The sequence below is a fragment of the Dromiciops gliroides genome, chromosome 2, assembly GCF_019393635.1.
Source record: "Dromiciops gliroides isolate mDroGli1 chromosome 2, mDroGli1.pri, whole genome shotgun sequence".
Classification (NCBI taxonomy): Eukaryota; Metazoa; Chordata; class Mammalia; order Microbiotheria; family Microbiotheriidae; genus Dromiciops; species Dromiciops gliroides.
Genome location: NC_057862.1, coordinates 170,889,979 through 170,911,861, shown reverse-complemented (window position 1 = coordinate 170,911,861; position 21,883 = coordinate 170,889,979). Strand labels below are relative to the sequence as shown.

The 21,883-nt window shown below is 38.4% G+C and overlaps 1 protein-coding gene across 2 annotated transcripts in view; it reads left to right on the top strand.

Annotated features, from left to right (window-relative positions):
• SLC12A1 (solute carrier family 12 member 1) overlaps positions 1 to 21,883 on the top strand; it is a 135,220-nt gene that overhangs the window by 67,192 nt on the left and 46,145 nt on the right. For both annotated transcript variants that reach the window (XM_043984361.1, XM_043984362.1), the window contains 2 exons: positions 12,648 to 12,788; positions 20,866 to 20,972. In XM_043984361.1, the coding sequence (XP_043840296.1) occupies positions 12,648 to 12,788; positions 20,866 to 20,972 (248 nt within the window). The remainder of the gene's footprint in view (positions 1 to 12,647; positions 12,789 to 20,865; positions 20,973 to 21,883) is intronic.

Below are 21,883 nucleotides of genomic sequence, written 5' to 3'. Positions count from 1 at the left end.
TTTGCCAGGGAAATGCTTTAAAGAGTTTGATCAAATAATCAGTTGAGAAAAAATAACAAAAACAAACAACTCAGAATATGGGAGCACAATACTCCTAGAATTAACACTGTATTATGAAATCAAAACCATCTTGCAATTTTTTCAAAATTAGATAAATGAATAGAAGAAAATACACATGGAACAATAAAAGACAGTGAAATTCAAACTAAGGAAATCTAAATGAACATGAACTTAAAGAGTATTATAAAATATAAACTTGATCACATGACTAAAAAGCTTTTACAAATATTCTCCTTGTTTTAAAAACTAAGTATAAGACACAATCTCAAAAGCATGAAAATCTCTATGAAAATAAACCCATACCATTAATTTCAAAATGTATATATAATAGCATAGAAATCCTATGTAACCTCTGAACTGACATTATTACTCTGAGTGAATTCAGAACACTTTTGATTCCGATATCTAAAATCCCCAATACTCATATCAATACCTTGCTGCTTACTTCTACATTTCTGTAAAATATGTACCCTTCCATGGCAAAAGAAGCAGAGTCTTGAACTATGGTGATGATTGTCATTCTTATTCAGCTTAAGTTTTTCTTCTTTAACCCCTCTATATTGTCTGTCAGTCTTTTCACCATACAAATGCTTTATAAGATTACTAATTAAAGACAAAAGCAGGTTAGCAAAATTATGAACAAAACAAGCATATCTGGAATTTAAAGGGCTTTCTAAGGTTGTCTCAGAAGCACAGCCAGGCTGGGAAAGGGCTGAGCCTGAAGCTGCAAATGTAGTTAGAGAAAGTTGAGCATGCGCATCAGTTCTCTGGACTTCCCAGGCAGGGGAAGCAATGGGCTTGGCCATGGGAGGAGTAGAGGGTGGGGTTTGGAGAGGAGGGGAGGGACCAGCGCAATTTGAATCAGACTTGATTTTGAACTCAGGCCTGGATTCCTCTTCCCCCACTTTGCCTCCAGGCGCTAGGGGATTAAAAGCTACTAGAGGGTGGGTCATTGCCTCCAGGCATGCAAAATTAGAGCAACAATTACTGTTAGAACTGGGAAAAGCTGCGGGAATCTCTTCAGGTTTCTCTGAAAAAGCATGGTTGGGAGAGGGAGAGATATTTCCTTGTGTGAGTAAGTTGCTGGCTCTTTTAACAAAAATAAAAAGAAAAATAGAAAATCCACAAAAACAAAGCATTAACATGATCTTATCTCCCATTTGTCTGGTTAAACAGACTAAAATCAAAAATAGGGTAATTAGGGAGTTTAAAAGGTCCATTCGAAAAAATTTAAAGGGAAAACACAGCCAGTGCGCCAGTACTTAGCAGTTTAAAGGGTAGGGGAAATTTCTTACCCAACCAGAAGATCAGAAGACAGGTTTAGCTTTCCTCTTCATGGTCAGCCATCTGTTAAGGGTTAAAATTCTAGCTAAACTGTCTAAAATATCTAATGAGTGGTCGCCAATAAATTATAAGCTTTAGCAAGAGTTAGACTTTTAAGCATTTATTAAGGAGAATAAGAATTTGGTAAAGAGAGAGAGAAAGGCCTAGATTCCTATCTATTAAAGGGAGAGCACATTTCTAGCTCCACTCTCCACCAGAGTCCAGAGGAAAGAGAGCGAGACTGAGCGCCAGTCTCTTCCTTCCTCCTCCCACTAGTCCGCGTCACTTCCTGACTCCTGGTCTTGCCCTCAAAGACCTTCCCTTCATGGGCAGAACTCTTCTACAGTAAGTATCCAGCAGGTGGCGTTATTCCAATTGTTACACCTCCCTATTACTTACACTGTCATACTGTTATATAGGCTAGTGATCTGTTTTTACAATCACTTGTCTATTTCCTTCTATCCAGGCATTTTCATTCCATTGATCCTCACCCAAAAACTCTCTACCATGTTTCCCTACTTAAGTTCCTGTATCTCTTCACTAGAACATTTTCTTAACACATATTTCACAATCCCCCCCCCAAAAAAAATTCACAATCCCTTTTTATCTATTCTGTTCTTTCTAAATGGGATATTCAGTATGGCACAGGAGAATGAGATCGGGCCTCAGAACTGGTAAGATCTCTGATATACATTGACTGTGTGACCCTGAGAAAACTCAGGTAACCTCTCAGTGCCCTACAAAATTCTCTAAGACTGTAAGTTGCAGGGAGGTGCTGACCTGCATTGATAGAGAGAGTTTTCTCATTTAATAGTTCCCTAAATCAATGGTGTCAAACTCAAGTAGAAACAAGGGGCCATTAAGCTGTACATAAGAATCTCTGCACAGCACATATGGACTTGGTTTAAAAATGTAATATTGTCTATGTTTTATTAAATTTTAATTTATTTTATTAAATATTTCCCAATTACATTTTAATCTAGTTCCCTTGGCACTTGGGAGTATTGGGGAAGGGGGCACACTTGACATCTTAGCCCTGAATCAATGAAACCACAGGAGTAGCCTCTTTCCCTGTACCCTTCCATATCCATTCTCCTCTAGTGCTAAGTGCCCTCCCACCACATTTCAGTGATTCCTATGTGAATTTGCCTCTCTCCTTTAGAATCTCCAGTTACCTTGTTTGTTATCCCATACTTTTTATAGTTGACTATAGATATCATAAGGTCTTGGGTTTCATTTCTGGCTTCTTGGATATTATGACTTACTGCTCCTTTCCATTGTTTTTTCTTCATGTTACACCTGTAACTGTCCATGGCATCTGCCTTGATAGATACATCCTGTTTTCCTGGTTTCCCTTACTCTTCAGCTTAACCTCTTACCATAACATTTGCAGGTCTTTAGATAAATTTATTTTTTACCAGCCCTCATTAGACATACTCCAATTCAATTCAATAAACATTTATTAAGTATCTATTAAATGTGAAGCACTGTGTGAGTTAGTGGGGATCCAAAAAAAATTGCCTCTGCTCTAAAGATTAGATTGTGGAAAGGAATCAGGGTAGATAGAATAAGGAAGAGAGCAGCAAAAACTGGAGGTAATATGGAAAGCTTCTCATAGTGGGTGGTGCCTTATCTAAGTCTTAAAGAAACCAGAGATAAAAGGAGGAGGAGGCAAGGGCACACATTCCAATAATGTAGGAAAACCTGTTTGAAGGCACAGAGATGGGTGATAGAATGTCAAGTTTGGGGTCCACCTGAGATGCCAGTTTGACAGGAGATTGAGGGCATGAGGGACAGTGATATGAAATAAGTCTGGAAAGACAGGTTGGAGCCAGAATGTGGAGGGCTTTAAATCCCAGCCATATAGTATTTTTACTAGAGGTAAGTGAGAAGAAGTGAATATTTTTGAGCCATGACATAATCAAACTTATATTTTAGGGAGATTATGTTGGTAACCAAGTAGAGGATTGATTAGAGGTTGTTGTTTGTCCTTCATTCTCAAAGAGGACCAATGATATCAGGAAGGTGATGTCATGACTTGTAAGTGATTTGGATTTAAGTGAGGCAGGATGGTGCAAAGTCATCAGCCCCACTCTTTCTTCCAGAACCCTCTGCGTCCAGTGGTAAGATATACATCAGGATGACTGGAGATGGTCTCGATGCAGAGGGATACCTTGGCCTTTTTAAGCTAAGGTCTTTCCAGGGTCTCAGTCTGACTGAGGCAACACCCATTCAGTGATTAAGACTGGGTAATAGGGGCAGCTAGGTTGCACAGTGGATAAAGCACCAGCCCTGGATTCAGGAGTACCTGAGTTCAAATCTGCCTTCAGACACTTGACACTTACTAGCTGTGTGACCCTGGGCAAATCACTTAACCCTCATTGCCTCACACACACACAAAAAAGACTGGGTAATAAATGAGGCAAAAAATGGTGACTAGAGAAGGCAATACTAGAAGCAGACAGGTCAATTAGAAAATTTTAATAGCATGGTTCAGAAAGGATTAGTGCTTGAACTAGTGGTAGGATATGTAGAGAGAAGGGGATGGATGTAAGAGATATTGGGAGGTGGACTAATCAACATGGATGGATGGGAGGGTTGTAGGAGGTTTCAACCTGTATGACTAAGGTAATGATGATGCTTTTAACAGTAACAGGGAAGTTAGGATGGCCAGATTTTGAAAGGAAAGATTCAATTAAACAAGTATCTGTTGCAGTTTGAGTTATACTGGTGGGATAACACGCATATCCAGGTGGAGATATACAACAGGCAATTGGAAATCTTGATTGAAGTTCAAGGGAGTGGTAGATTTGGGAGTCATTTGCATGCAGATAGCAATTGAAATCATTAGAGAAAATATTGCCATCATTGTGATGGTCTCCTATTTGGTCTACTGCCTCAAGTCTCTCCCAACTCCAATCCATCCTCCATGCAGCTGCCAAAATGATTTTTTTAAAGCATGTATCTGTCTATGTCATTACCCTACTCAACAAACTCCCTATTGCTTTGAGGATAAAATATAAGCTCTCTTCTTGAACTTTTAAAACCCTTTACCAGGGGGCAGCTAGGTGGCGCAGTGGATAAAGCACTGGCCCTGGATTTAGGAGTACCTGTGTTCAAATCTGGCCTCAGACACTTGACACTTACTAGCTGTGTGACCCTGGGCAAGTCACTTAACCCCCATTGCCCCACAAAAACAAACCAAAAGAAAAAACAAAACCCTTTACCACCTGGCCCCAACCTATCTTTCTAGCCTTTATCATTCATTATTCCTATACCTGAAATCAATGGTCTTCATGCCTTGGCACTGGCTATCCCCCGAGACTGGAATGCACTCCTTCCACATCTGTACCTCACAATCCTTCACCTCTTTCAAGATGCAGATCAAAAACAACCTTCTACAAAAAAGCTTTTCCTTATATCCCAAATGCTCTCAACTCCCTTGCTAATGACCTTATATTTATTTTGTAGTTATTCTTTATATGTGTAGTTTGTAATACTGATGGGTAGCCCTGGGGAAGGCACTTGATCCTTTCTGCTCCCTTCTCTCCTCTGGAAGGGGCAAAGCTGAATACCCCACAGGTTTCACCTGCCTTCATTCTGACTTTCTCCCTTTCCCACATTAGAGATTATAGGTTTAATTAGTGGACACTGTTAGAAAAGTGAGCCCATATTTAGCATAGAGACAGTATAATGGCCCTTGGGTCTCTGTGGTCCTTTTATGTGATGTAGTTTATATATTAATAAAAAAGTTTATCAATACAATGACAATAGTTCAAATCTCCCAGTTAAGGAAAATCCCTAAAATTCAGACAAAAGTTTGGCTCTCTGCCCTAATTTAAAAATTTGCATATTTCTAGCTAATCTCTAGTTTAACATATTTGAGGCAAAATCAGGATACAGGAAAAGTTTAATTAAAAGAAGTGAGCAGAGTATGTTACAGTGACTGCTACTGGTCAGGCAAAGGGAGGAGAATTTGAGAAAGAGCTGACCTTTTGGAACTTTTCTCAGTCCTCAAAGAAACGATCATAACTAGCAACTTCAATCTCAACTCTCTGTTCCAAGATGCCTGCAGGGCTCAAAGGACCACCTCTGTCTCTCCTTTCTCTGGCAAGTTCAGCTCTCCTTTCACCTGCTTGCCCCCAAGCTGCTGATTCTCTCATTTTGGTGGAGGTCCTAGAGATGCCGAAGATGTCATCTTCTGCCGCTGCTTGGTTCATACGCATACTCATCAGGGGTTCCTTCCTCGAAGTCTTCTCTCTTACAGACTGAGTGTGTCTCCTTAAAAACTCCCAGGTCTCTCAAGTCTGCCTTCCGACATAAAGACCACGACAATCCAAAATCTTTCTCAGGGCTAAGAGAGAATTAGAGTCCCTCTGAACATTCCACAATGCTAGCTAGTCCTCAAACATCCATTACACAGATTCATGTCCTTGGTGCCCACCATTAGCAAAAGTAAGCTCTATGAGAGCGGGGGTTATTTAATTGGTATTTTAATCTTTTTATCCCTGGTGTGTAGCATGGTTCCTGGAACTTGCTATGTGCTTGATAATTACTTAATAGCTTAGTAGAAATTGAAAAGAAGGGGGCAGCTAGATGACGCAGTGGTTAAAGCACCAGCCCTGGATTCAGGAGTACCTGAGTTCAAATCCGGCCTCAGACACTTGACACTTACTAGCTGTGTGACCGTGGGCAAGTCACTTAACCCCCATTGCCTAAAAAAAAAAATGAAAAGAAAAAAAAGAAATTGAAAAGAGCCTAGGATGGAGCCATAGGGAATGTTCATATTTGGGGGTCAATAGAAGGAATAAGAACATAAAGGGAACATAAAAAGGAGCAATCAGAGAGGTAGCAGGACAGTCAGGAAAGTCATTATCAGTTTGGAAAGAAAAATATCAGTAAAGTGTCAAAGTCCAACTGAAAAGATTTGAGTAGTCAGTGGGTGAAAAGGAAGAGAAGACAGTGGATGGAGGCATGACAGTTGGCAGTTAAAAGGAGGAGAAAGTAGGGCTTTCTGCAACAAAGGGAAGTGGGTTGTTTTGTTTGTTTTTAAGACATACAACTCTTGAATATGTCTGTCTGCAAGCAAAAGGGAAGGATCCATTGAGGGCAGAAAGGGATGAAACCGAGGGAATAGGGGTGATTGAAAAATTCAAGATCTGGAGAAGAACAAGAGATGATGAGATCAAAGACACCAAGTTAGAACTAGTCAGGAAAAGGTCCACTTCATCCTCCCCAACAAGAAGAAGGAAAAGTGAAGAGCTTTTTAAGTACCAAGGAGGAGAATTGAATGAATTCAAGTCAGAAGGCATTATTCTTTTTAGTAGAGTTGAAAAAGCTATGGAGGTGGGGCAAGTAATAGAACTAAGGGCCTTAAAGAAAGGGGAGAAAGTCTGGTATTGTTATCATGTGAGAAGGTTATAAGAGAAGGAAAGGGGAGTTTCCATATAGCATTGAAGGCCTAGTTGAAATTAGAAAACATAATTTTGAACTAACCCAAAAGTACCATTCCGTGACTCCCCCTTCATCCCTAGGCCCTGAACAGGTCAGAAGCAGTGACAGAGTAAGTGATTCCAACCCCTTCCATATTCTCTAATACATTATCCCCTATGTCTCTCTGGATCTCTCTGACTCTCTCTGTCTCTGTCTGTCTTTCTCTGTTTCTTTATATTTCTCTCTCTTACACACAGACACATAAATACCTACATATATCTTCAATCTTTCCATATTTACTCACTCCCCACCCATGTACCCAAGTCCCCTTCATCTTTAAAAAAGCTCTTATCTAATGTTACCATTATTGTTAGCTATCATCCTTTGTGCCGCCTTCCTTTCTCAGCTAAACTTGAAGAAGACGGCTTCATTCAATCATTCCTCTCTCTTTTCTCTCTTTATTCTAAACCGCATCCAATCTGGCTTCCAACCTCATCATTCAACTAAAACTGCTCCCTTCAAAGTTACCAATGATCTCTTAATTGACATACAATGCCATTTTTCACAATTCTTATCCCTCCATCTGTCTGTAGTTTTAGATACTGTTGACCACATTCTCCTTAAGTGATCTCCCCTCTCTGGGTTTTCATGATGTTAACCTTTCTTTACTCCATCTCAATCTCCTGAGAGACTGAATATATGTGTGTGTACATGATTGTATACATACATATATATAGAGAGAGAGAATGAATAGAATATGTATATAATATATGTGTGTTATGTGTATGCATATGTATATGTGTGTATCTCATACACACATATGTATATGAGACATAATGAATTTGTTTATAAGTCAAACACCCTACTAAGCTTCATGGCTGATAGCAACCTAGTATTTAAATATTTTATCTCCCCCTATATTATGTATATATATGTATACATGTATATATGTGTGTATATGAACATATAGGAATATACTTGTATATACGTATTTACATACACATATGAGTTTAAATCCCACCTTTGGTGCTTACTACCTTGGTGACCCTGGGCAATTCATTTACCCTCCCTGGGCCTGTTTCCTCATCTGTAAAATAAAGGGATTAGACTAGATAACCTCAGAGGTCCCTTCTACATCCTATGATCTTCAATGAATGCAAACCCAAACACATATGTATTTTCCATACATATAAACACATTCAGTTACTTCAGTCCTCAGTTTACAGTCTTCCACTCCATCCATACCCTATTTTTATTCTCAGCAACTCAGTATTCATTTGTTCACACTTGTACTTGAGCAAAATCACTTTGGCAGCTATGTAAAATAGGGAGATATGTGAGATGGAGAAGTCAATTAGAGGAAATCAATTTATTTGCATACATATGTGTGTTGGGAGACTATATATGTTTATACATATATGTATGCATGTGTACATATGAATATGTCTATACACATGTATGCATATACTATGACTTTTTAGCAGATGTGAAATATATGTGTGTATATATGTACTAGACATATGAATTTCTGTATATGCCAAATCCCTCTACTAAACTTGTCTTACTTAAAATTTGTATCTCCCTCAGGGCTTATCACAGTGTTCTACACACTCTATGCCTTCAAAAACGTTTTTTGAGGGGCAGCTAGGTGGCACAGTGGATAGAGCACTGGCCTTGGATTCAGGACGACCTGAGTTCAAATCTGGCCTCAGACACTTGACACTTACTAGCTGTGTGACCCTCGGCAAGTCACTTAACCCCAATTGTCTCACTTAAAAAATGTTTTTGAATTGGATTGAAATAGATTAGTAAGACAAGTCTTTCTTTCTGTTTTTTTTTTTTTTGGGGGGGGGGGGGCGCAGGGAGTGGTTTGTTTTCCTCTTCTGGTTCCAAAAGAAAAGAAATGAGTTTGTTTTAATCTTCTGATTGGTAGCTATAATAAATACATCTATTAAATAAATAATTAAATGAATAAATAAATAGATAAATAAATGAATGAATGAATACATCTATTTTTTAGATTTGTTCCTATGTATGTATGTGTGTGTATAGGTGTATGTACACGTAAGTACAGATATAATTTGCCATCAGAGGAATCTGGACAGAACAGACTACTTTCCACCCTAGCACTACTACAATTCAGGTCCATTTCTTTTCTTTTATCTTTAGTAGAATCGGAGAAAATTTGTTCACTGTCCTCTTCACAGAATAACCTTTGCTCTATTCAAAGACAGTGATCTAGCCACCTCATCACCACCTGTTCCGGAGACTAAATAATTGCAAACTCTTCACCCTTTCCTCAGACCTGTGTTGTCAAGATCATGTCACATTTGATGTTTCCTGTAAAAAGAAAGGAAAAAAACTACCTAACAAGTCTGTGGTTTTGTCTCCTGAAATGCTGGCTTCATTTTTGGGATGAAGTTGGCTGTCCAAGTATTTTAATTGGGTGATAAAATCCACTTCTGTGATTCTGACTCATGGTGAGAAGTCAGAGGACTCTGTCCCTGCATGTCTCTCTCTCTCTCTCATTTTTTTTTTATTTGCTTTTCTCCCGTGGCATCTCTATGGCAGCTTTGCTTCCACATTAATATGTGTGCGACAATGATAGCATAATAACTTTCAGCAAAGAGAGATTCTGCATGAAATATTTTTATGACTTCACAATATGGCAAACCCGGGCACTAAAGTAAATCTCACTGTCACAGTTAATGTTTAATTTGGATTTTTGTAATACTAATAGATATACGTTTGACTGTATTTATTTAAATAAGTGCCAGTTTCCCCAGGGGTTCACAGTCATGGTAGTGCAATTTGTAGGCTGATGTTAAGGCACATCTTTCCTGGACCTGGCAGTGATTTTTCTGTCCCATGCCTACCCTCTTTGTTGGATGCCCTGCATTGCATTTCCCTTCTTTGCTTTGTACCGCATAGTAGGGCAGAGAGACCCAAGATAGACTCAAGTTAAATCCCATATTGAATAGAATTTTAGAGTTGATAGGGACCTTAGAGGTGATTTAGTATAGAGGTTCTTAACCTAGGGTCTGTGAACTTGTTTTCTAAAAAAGATATTTTGATAACGGCATTTTAATGTCATTGATTTCCTTTGTAATCTTATTATTTTATATTATTCATTTAAAATCATTATTCTGAGAAGAGGTCCACAGATTTCAACAGACTTCCACAAAAGGCAATACGACAAAAAAAGTTGAGGAACCCTTGGGTTAGTAATCCATCTCCTTCCTTTTCCAGCTGCTCAGAGAGACCAAGATACTTGCCCAAGGTCATGTGGCTAGCTAGTATTAGAACCAGGGCTATAATCCCAATCTCCTAATATCTACTCCAATTCTCTTTACCCTCAATCACACCAGCTTCTTAGTAGCTTCTAATGTCTCCAATTTCATCACTTCACAGAGTGGCTGAAAAATAAAATCCCTGCAAAGAATGCTTCTTACCAAGTTTATAGGTAGGTCTAGCCCTCCAACTACATTGAAAACTCCCTAAGGATAAGAGCCATCTCTCATGCTTCTCTTTCACAGTACCAGACACCATTGAAATTGCATTGCATTTCGATTTAGAGGGCCTGAATTCAAATATTGCCTCTCCCATTTATTACCTGGGTGACTCGGCCAAGTTACTGAACCTTTGAAGGCCTCTAATCTCCCAGAATTACAAAAGAGATGGTTGGACTTAAATGACCACTAAAATCCCTTCCAAAAATACTTGAGCTGAAACGGAAGTAAAAAGGAGCTAACATATTGTCTAAGGAGGTGAAAATAAGATGCAGCACATCAAATTGCACCTGAACCAAATGAAAATGTAATGGGAAATGTTTAACAAAATAAATAAAAATACAGCATGACATAAATAATATTAAAATTGTGGTTTCCTAAGTCAATATGCCTCTGTAGGTATACATTTCTATTTGAGTTGGACACTCCTGATATAATGGCCTTGGTGTCACTCGATCAACAAGCATTTATTAACTACTTATGGCAAACCACTCCAGTATCTTTGCTAAGAAAACGCCAGATGAGGTGACACAGAGTCAGATATGACTGAAATGACTGAGCAACAATAAAAACTATATTCCAGGCACTGAGTTTAACACTGAGGATACTAAGGGCAAAAATAGTGTCTGTCTTCAGGGAGCCAATATTCTAATGGGAGATAATAACATGTAAATAGCTAGATATGTGCATTTGATCTTGAATGCCAAATGGGAGCCAGTGGAGTTTACTGAGTAGGAGATGAAACGAGGAGACCTACTCTTTAGGAAAAATAATTTTGGCAACTGAGTTTGAGGATGGATTGGAGTGAGGAGAGAATCAAAAGGAAGACTAATTAGAAAGTTATGGCTTTGGTCTAGGTGAGAGGGGATGAGGGCCTGAACTAGAGCGATGGCTATATAAAAAGAGAAATGCAATGCAAATAGAGAGAATGGGACCAATACAAGAGATGCTGTGAAGGTAGTTTGGCAATGGATTAGACATGTGAGGTGAGTGAGGTTTAGGAGTTGAGGGTGACACTGAGATTGCAAGTCTGAGAGTACAACTGTGGGGAAATGATGGTGCCCTTGACAGAATAGAGAAGTTTGGATGAAGGGGAGGGTTTGTGGGAAAAACAAGGAGTTCTGTTTGGACATGTTGAGCTTGAGTCTCCTATGAAACTCAAGCATGGTTGCCTATGGAATATGTTTATAGAATATCTGGTTCAGGATGCCCACATGCAGATCTTGTCTCTGATACTCTAGCTGTGAGAATATGAGCAAGCTATTTAACCCTTCATTGTCCCAGAAAGCTCTCTAAAACTATGCTTTGGGTGATTAGTTGCTGTGTGCATTGGTGATGGGAGTTTCCACATTAGGAAACTGATAAAATCAAAGATCTGGACTACCCTTTTCACTGCTCCCCTTCCCCAATTATCTGAATGGGGCAGATACATGTAAATAAAAACATGACATAGTGGAGAAAAAGACTGGCCTCAGACTTTGGAAGACTTGGGTTCAAGTCCTGACTCAGATACATACTTCCTGTGTGACCCCAGGCAAGTCGCTTAACTTCTCAATATCCAGGCAGTTCTCTACGACTAGAAATTACAAAGAAGGTTCTGATCTGCACTGATGGAAAACTCCCTACACTAATAGAAATCAAAGGTATAGGTTTTTTGTTGTTGTTACTGTTTTGTTTTTTAAAGAAACAGGACAGTGGCAAGCTAGTGCAATAAAGAGAAGTCAGAAACTAGAATTCTGCCACTCACTTACTTTGTGACTTTGGGAAAGTTACCTAAATTCTCTGGGCCTCAGTTTTCCCATTTGCAAAATGAGGGGTTTGCCTAGTTCAACCCCTTGAAGTCCCTGCCAGTTCTAATGGTGTATGAACTACATAGGGCTACAGCACATCATCTTCTCTGCCCACTAAGTTCTATGTGCTTCTTTAAATGTGTGCTGTGGCCATGATGGACTCACCATTCCTAAAAGTGACCCTGAAGGCTGAGCCAAAGACTGTTGGCACCTTCCCCCTGAGTCACTTTCATCACAGCTCTGGCATGAGTTCAGGCTCATCACCAGCTGCCTCCTCCCGATTCACTCAGAATCTTTGCAGTTAATTAATCACATGCTAATAACCCCAGACTCCTTGGCTAGAATGTGAATACTATAAACAGTGCTGAGTTTGGGGAGGGAAGGCTGGATTTTTGTGGACTTTCGGGAGGTACTCTCCCCTTCCTCAGCCTAAAAGGTCCTGGCCACCTATTTTTGTCCTTTAAAAACCAACCACGGCTTGAGGTAGAATGCCACGGCTTTTGACCAACCAATATTTCATTGTGTTATACAGGGACCGCGCAAGGAGTGTGTGAAGGAGATGAACAGTGGCATGGCGAAGAAACAGGCCTGGCTTCTCAAGAACAACATTAAGGCTTTCTATGCCGCAGTAGCAGCAGACTGCTTTAGGGATGGTGTCAGAAGTCTCCTTCAGGTAAGGCCAATGAGTGGAAAAGTGAAAGACAATTAACACCGAATGTTAATGAAGCTCTAAAGTGAAATGATCCAGCCAGCGACTGCCGAGATCAATACAGATGATTCAGGACTTGGAAGGGGTCTAGTTCTAGGCACCGCAGTGATGAAAGGAGGCCCTGGGTTTTGGTGTCTATGAGTTGTGAATGAGAACAATGGAAAATGGAAAATGAGGTTGCCTTTGGCCACCATAACACAATCTGCGCCCACACATATTGAAATGCAAATTTTTTCTGATAGTTGGCAACATTCAGTATCCTATTAAAACTTCAAATTATTTTTGCATTTCATACTATATACAGCATTAAGAGTTAGGCATTTTATTCCTTTTTTGTGCAAATGATGTGAAGGCAGCTGCTAGACCAGACTAAATAAATGAATGATGATCTGCTGTGTTAAATCTCACGGTCTGCCTAAATTATTTCCAGAATATTTAATGAAATTTAATATTCAGAGCTCCTTAAGACTGAAGCACACTGATTTTAGCTCTCTGGATTCTCCCTAAAACCCTGACCTTTTTTTTTGTTTTTTTTTTGCCTAGTACAGAGTAAATAGGTTAAGTCTTTTTCTCATACTTGCTATCACCAACTATAATTCAATCCATTTAATGCATCAAAGCATTTATTAAGCACCTATTGCATGCAAAACAAAGTGATGGATGCTAGGATATAGCATGAAATAGGACAGAAGTCCTCCCTTCAAGTAATTCAGTTTAGAAAGGAGAAAAGGCACACACATAAGCACCTATGATACGAGTTAGAAGTTATAAAAAGACAAATTTAAGATTGAAGTAAGGAATACTTCCCTTACAATTAGAAGTATCCCAAAGTGGAATTGTTGTCTTGGGATTCACCTTCCCTGGAGATTTTCAAGGAAAAGGTAGACAACCACTTGTTAGATATGTTGTAGAGAGGATTCTTGGACAAGTTTGGTTGGACTAGATCACCGTTGCGGTCCTTTCCAGTTCTGTGTATCAGTGAGAACATACTAACTACCATTGGATTTAGTGTTAAGAAGGTCGTTGATAATCTCAGGAGGAAAAGTTTTAACATAATTGGAATGGAGACACCATATGCATGACACTGTACCTCTTTTTCTCCATGTCTTTACCCTATCACTTGGAATTCATTCCCTTCTCACTTCTGCCTCAAAAAAATTTCAGCTTCTTAACTAGAACCATTTAATTGAGAGGGAAAAGAAGTATAAGTGAACAAATAGAGAGAGGGAGAGAGAAAGGGAGAGAGAGAGAATATTTAAGTAAAATCTCCAAACTAGGGAAAGGATAGGTAAATGGGAAGGAGTCAGGGTTGAGGAAAGAACCTGTGAGAACAGAATTGTATCAAAGTCATTTAGGAAAATCTAACTGCAGAAACAAAATAGTAGGAAGAAAGGAATTTTTTTTAAATCTTAGGAAAAAAAGTCTACACCTAGCACACACTCCAAAGGAACCACCTAATAATAAGAGAGATGACAAAAGTAATTCAGATGTATCAAATGATTTTCGAAAGGGATTGGGCATACTTAAAATGGAATTGTGATAAGCCTTTTTTGAATTTAACAGTATAAATACAATTGACAGACCAATGATACCAAAACAGGGGTGTTCAAACTAGTCATCATGAAGCAATGCATTCTCTCCCATAATATGTCAGGTCCCAGACAACAGTATAGGCTTCAGGTGTTACAATGCTGAGAACCTTAGAAGGAAAAGGAAGAGAGAGCTATCCAGGAGTGCTCCTAAGGACAATGTCTGGAAGCAACTTAATAAATCTATTGCAGACATAATAAAGATTACATCAATGTCCAGCTGGTACGTACAGCTGAAAACTTGTTAAACCAAATCACTCAATTAAAGGCAGTGACAAAGAAATGCACAGAATGGAATTTGGAAAACAAAAGGATATAAGAAATCTTGATTTCTCAATTTAAAAAGTGAAAAAATAAAAAAGCTGAGGAATAAAAGAAGTCAAAGCAGTTCAAATGACAAAATAAAAATGGAACATAGATTTTTAAATTAGTCACTAGAAGTCTGAAAAGCAAAGAAATTGGAGGAGTAGAGAGAAGCCCAAAAGAGAATGTGGAGAATTTCTTGCCACTTCAATAACAACAGTAACAACAAAAACAACAGCTAGCATTTTAAGGTTTGCAAAGCACTTTATATATGTTAACTTATTTAATCCTCATTTCAACCATTTGGTGTTTTGTTTAATCATGTCTGACTCTTCCTGACCCCATTTGGGGTTTTCTTGGCAAAGATATGGGGGGGGGGGGAGAGGCAGCTAGGGTGTGCAATAAAGTACCAGCTCTGAATTCAGGAGGAACTGAGTTCAAATACAGCCTCAGACACTTGACACTTACTTAGCTGTGTGACCCTGGTCAAAGAACTTAACCCTCATTGCCCTCCATAAAAGATACTAGAGTGTTTTGCCATTTCCTTCTCCAGCTCATTTTACAAATGAGGAAACTGAAGCAGATAGGGTTAAGTGATTTGCCCAGGGTCACACAGCCGGTAAGTATCTGAAGCCAAATTTGAACTCACAAAGAGGAGTCTTTCTGACTTCGGGAGCAGCACTCTATCCACTAAACCACCTAGCTGCCCCACAACCCCTTGATGTAGGTGCTGTGTTTATCCTTATTTTAAAGATGAGGAAGCTAAGTTACAGAGAGGTGAGTGACTTGCCAAGAATCACAGAGCTATTAAAGGTCTGAGGTAAGACTTGAACTCAGGTCTTCCTAGCCCCAAGTCCTGTGCTCTATTCACTGTTGGTCAAAAAAAGTCCTACCCAAGAAAAGCACAAGTTGGATCAAATTTGAAACAGTGAGTTTTTATATTCAAGGGAAGAATGGTTACATCAAGGTGATTAAAATTCTATTTCCCTCTAAAACTTGAAAGCAGAAGATCTGAATAAGATGCATAACTATTGACTCAGATGCTTCACAGAGGTGCAGGAATAACCAGTAAAGCAGTTTACTAAGCTTCCCTTCTGATGCAAGTCTATTCCCATCATTCTTCACAAAAGATGTCACATATTTATTACCAAAACATGAGAACACCAGTGAGATATCCAAATACAGACCAATTATATGGAAAGATGCTTTCTACACAGGGTACACAGCTTGTATCACTCAAATCTCTAAACATTTATAAGAAAATTATATACTGACTGATGAGAAAAGGAGCGTGCCAAAAAGTCCCTGGGGTATAAAAAGAGCTGCTCATTATTAGGTCAGTGATTAATGAATAAGCCCCTCCCTCATTTACATACATTACCTTTACTTGGTTATCACAAAACCTTTAACTCAGTTCAACATGATTCAGTCATGTACAGCAAATATATAAAAACTAGATTCTAGCATAGTGAGAATCCTAGAATATTTAATGTCCACATGGAAAAAAACTTCCCTTTTTCAAATATATGACCAACACAACATGTCAAGAACAATCATTATATTATAAAACATAGCGTCTTCCAAGGAGAAAGACATTAAACTGTCCCTGCCCTTTGATCCAACACTTCCACTACTGGGCATACACCCAAGGAAGTCAAAGACAGGAACAAAGAACCAACATATGACAAACTATTGCTAGCATAGCAATCTTTGTGGGAGGCAATGAATCAGAAATGAAGTGGGAGCCTATTGATTGGAGGATGGCTAAAAATATTGATATGTGAATATAATCATATGTTGTACAGTGTAAAATGCTAAAAATGAGGAATTCAAAAAGACATGGGAAGAATTGTATGAACATATGCCAGAAAACAAAAAATACCAGAAGAAAAATATTCATAATTACTATAACAATGTAAATAAAACAACGTAAATAAAAAGAACACTAAAGGGAAGCCAAATCAATGAAGGTCCTAGATGACAGTTAATGAAACACACTGTCCTCTCTCATTCTGTAGCAAAGAAGGGGAGGACCACTAAGACAGAATGTTATATACATCGTCAGATATAGTCACTGCATCAATTATTGTTGCTTCAATATCTTTCATGTCATATGGGAGCGTTCAACCTAGAGGGGAACTAGAAAATAATGGTGATATAAAGACAAAAGGCATCCAATAAACCATTTTTTTTAAAGGAAGGAAGAACATAGTTGTAAATATTCCTGGCACATCCCTATTCTAGACTTTCTGAATTTTTATATTCAAGGGAGTAAGGAGTCAGGACTACATCCAGATGCCAGAGATGTTAGTGCAGGCAGGACAGGAAGTGTAAGGGAGAATGCAGACTTAAATGACAGTCTTGGAGTTGAGGAATAAAGTATTCTTAAAGACACTACCTTTTTATTGCATCTTAAGAGAATGCACCAAGTCACTCACTTGAAGAAGACTTTCTAAAGAACAGGAAAATCTATTACTTTCTAGTGATCGTGTCATCTCTTTTTAATTTTCCTAACCATGGCAAAAATGCATCATTGCAAGGAAGCAATGGGTTACTTTTTTTTAGCAGCTCCTCTATGAACTGTGCTGGGAAAACCAACATCCAGCCTAAAGCTATTCATAAAGGGTGTTCAAAATAGAAAGTCAGAAATTCCCATTCATTGTAGCACACTGTCCTCTATGTTATAAATTATTGCTTACACATAGCATAAATACATTTTATTCTAAAACTGTGATTTTTCAACAAGGAATCCTGACCCCTAGCCTTCTACAGTGGCTAGAGGGCCAACCTTCTGGGCAGGAAAGGTCTGGATTTAAATCCTGCTTCAGACACATATTAACCACAACTATGGATAATATGGCCAGGAGCATCAAACCTGACTGTAGTCCAAACCAGTTTAAAATCTAATTGGGAAATATTTACCAAAATTAATACATCACAAAACATAAATTATATTACTATGTGGTTTTCTAAGTAAATATGCAGTCTGCAGGGATCCTTCTATGTGGTTTAGAGGCCTCAGTTTCTATTTGAGTTTAATACTGCATCTCTAAACAGCTCTCAAAGACTGTGTTACAGATGTGTTTCTAATCTGCATCCATAGAGGCAGTATCCACACTTCAAGTTCCCCACAGATGAATTCACGGGAATTCAAAAACATCCCTAAATAAATAAATCCCAACACTCAGAAATTTATTACCTGATTCAACAACCTGCAGGTTAGGATGGGCAGTGCGAAACTTTGGGAAGATGGGGAGAATGTTAGATTCCTGAGAGTAGAAACTGTTTTCTTTTTCATCTTGGCATTCCCAGTGCTTGGAGATCACATAGATGATTGATAAATGCTTTGTAAATTGAGATGAACTCACAAGAGAGAACATAGATTGATCTATTTGTTCCCATTATCCCTATTAACTTTTTGCATTAGACGTTATGTTAGGCACTATACACAGGAAGTGTCCTCCGCAAACGTATAATCTAAGAGCAATAACATGAAGACAAATTGAGGAACAGACAATTGAATAAGAAAACAATACATAAATAATCATAGAAATAGGACAAGGATAAGTGGACTTGAGGGTTAGAGAATAATGTGAAATGCATATTTGGAAGAGAAAGTGAAGAGAATGCATATGTGGGATGCATTCTCAGCCTAAGGCAAGAGGATATAGCTCCAAAAAATGGTCAGTTCATCTTTGATCCATCTAGGATGGCTTTTATGAAACATCAGAGGGAAGGGCCTCTTGACAACCTCCAGAGAATTGACTTGACAGTAAATGGACTATAGAGACTCCTTGGCAAGTTTTGGGGCGTTAAAGAAAACCTTCTCTCTTGTCAATTTTTGTTTACCTAAATACACACTAGAAAATTGAAGGCCTTTTGGAAAAAGCAAAACAGATACTGACATTCCCAAGTTTTCCATGACTGAGGATATGAGCCAGAGATATTTTGTGATGGATTCTATCCACACACAGGTCTATTAAGTCGAAAAGTATTCCTATTTAGTGAATGACTTTGTGCATGCTCTTCAGATGATAAGAAGATAGTGATGCTTTTCTGAATATTTAGTTCTGTCTATTTTAGTCTGTATTCTCTCCTTTTCATTTCCTGTCCTGCTTATACAAACATTTCTGTCATCTAGTTATGATCCTAGTTTATGACTCTTCTGAATATGGAAATTCAGAAATCCAAGCATGGGGTATAACCTTAGGAATAAATATTAGTAATTTTGCCTTTTTACCCACTTTTTTTTTACATTTTATTTGCATAGTTTATCTTTAAATCACTGCTATGTCCCAGCCTCACTCCAGATTGAATCCTCTCTTTTGATAAAGGAAAAAAAATTAAGTAGCCAAAATTGTATCAGTTGCATTAACTTCCAAAATTTCCATGCCCTCAATCTTCGTTTCACCTCAGTCATACACAGAAATAATCATACCATCTATCTGATTATCAACCCCCATAACTCTACTACCTAAATGATCCAGAACTCTGAAGTCCATCTCCCTGAACTCTACAACCATCTATTCTCCAATGTCTACTTTTGTCTCACCCCTCCCAAACAGTCTCTATACTCACTATAACCTCCAGTTATCTGCCTCTCCTTGTTTTCCAAGGTTCATTATCCTTATTATAATTGTACTTCCCATCTTTCACAGTCTTGACCGTATGGTTGACCAATTCAACCATATGTCTCCAACTTTCCTTGAATACTTTATCCTCTTCTCCTGTCATCAAACACACCTTACGAAACTTGAATCCTGGGTCATGGCCATCATCTGTCTTCTGTATTATTCCTACTCATATGCTGCTGAACACCCCTAGATAAAGTCACACAACTCTGCCAGATGTGTTTCCCACAAATTTATGTTATCTAATCTCAATATACCCTTACTGGTATATTGAGTATATAGCAATACTCCCCTCGCCCCACTCTTATAGCATTCTATCACACTGTCCATTGTGGCTATTCCAAACATTCTCTTCTCTCTAAATATTTCCTCCTCCCAGAAGATGTCATCACTTACTTTACTGATAAAATAGAAGCCATCCTCTTCTCTCCCATTCTGCACTTCCAGACTCCTCTTAATTCTCTATTATCTCCTCATTTTCTCCAGTCTCTGATGAAGGCTAACACTCCCCCCGCTTCATAGTTGCCAATTTCATAAATAAGTATTATGTTATTATTATTCTATTACATTATCAATAGATGGTAATGAGTTCAGTTTGGGACATGCTGAGTTGAAAATGTCAAGGGGATATCCAATTTGAGGTGCCTAACAGGCAGATGTAGTTGTGAGACAGGAAGTTGGGGAAGAGATTAGGAATAGACAAGGAGACAAGAGAGTCAATGCATAGAGATGATAACTAAAAACATGGGAGCTAATGAGATCTCCAAGTGAAATAGTAGAGAGGGAGAAGAGGGCCCAGATCAGTGTAAAGATGAATAAAGTTATACTTTGAGCATATCTACACCTAAAATAAAGAGATTAAGTTAAGCTAAATGACATATAATTTTACATATTTCTATGGTTTATGTCACCTTCAAAGTATTAACTGATGAAAATGGTATTCAGATCATGTAACCAAAAGGGAATTAGGTGTATGTATGGACGCCATTTAGAAGATTTGGAATTGGCCTATATAAATGTGCTCGGTAGAATAGATTTGGTTCTGGAAACATGTCCCTGTTCCATTTCAACTGCTGCCACAGATTCATCCTTTAGTGGCCCTTGCATGTCAGAAATCTAAAGATGAACTTCATTACTAACGACATTACAGATGTTACAGTTGGAAATGAGCTTGGTACCACTCTGTTACAATAAGCATGCCAGCCACTAAACCAACCCTCTCTTGATTTTAAATTATTGAACCATTTTAATGAGTGTATGTCAGAAGAAATGCAAATGAATGCTAATTTAGAAAAGCTACATTTCTGTCATCTAAAAACCATTTATGGCTGAGATGATTTAGAACTAATCTTTCTATTTTATGCTTGGGTACGGGCATGAAGGACACACAGTAAAATGTAATCTAATCTTCGAAATCTCTAGAACATTACTTCCATGATCTTTGGACCATTATTTTTCATTTGCTGCAGCGTTTTATATGTATGGTAAGGAGTGTCCATGTTTTTATGTACTGTTTAGGCCTCGGGCTTGGGCAGAATGAAACCAAACACTATGGTGATTGGATTTAAAAGAAACTGGAGGAAAGCTCCCCCTGCAGAGATTGAGAACTATGTGGGAATTATACAGTAAGTGATGACTTTAAGATATATTCCTTTTTAAAAAAAAATAAAATTCTAACCAGGATAGTGCTTAAGACATGCATGTGCCATATTGAATTGCTTTTACCCCAAGGAAAACACAATCTGAAGTTACTCTGGACTCTCTATAAATAAAAAATATAACATCATAGGTCCTAAAGGAGATGAGGGCTATCCCATACATGCCATCTTTACCCTTTGGCTTCAAAAAAGAAAAAGTTGGGGTTTTATCCAATAAAACCTATCTGCAGAATTATTAGAGACATAGCCTGGTCCACAAAGGAAGAATATTGCCTATCCGAAGTTCAAATATCAGTCCTAGTTCAGCCCATCACTTCCTCTGGATCTTGAATGGCTCATTTAATATTCCTTTGTTTCTCTGTAATATGAAAAGTCCCAAATTCTGTTTCCTTTGAAAGATGCAAGTATTGGTGAGATATGAACTGATTTAGGCATGGGATTTCTTTCCCATATGATTATTACAGTATTGGTGGAATATGCTTAATGTAGCTATCATTTCTTCCTCTTACTTTACCTTCAGTATTGATGAAGGAAGTATCTTTGTGTATACTAGTCAGGTAAGAGCTCCACAGAGTCGAATCTTATTATCACAAGATACTAAGTGACGGTAACTTCCTACGATTTCTCACCTAAGTCAATACCACAGCCCCAAAACAGACCAAATCAGCAGGGCTATCCAGAGACCCATTTCTCTACAAGGCATAAATAGATAAATAGGACTCACTCCAATCTCATGGGCAGAACTCACAGGAAGCCACATAACTCAAAAGGGCATAAACCACCACTACCACCACCATAAGCTGCAGGGGCCAAACCCAAGTCCTAGACCAAGTCAGCTCTTTTTTTTTTTTTTTTTTTTTTGCGGGGCAATGAAGGTT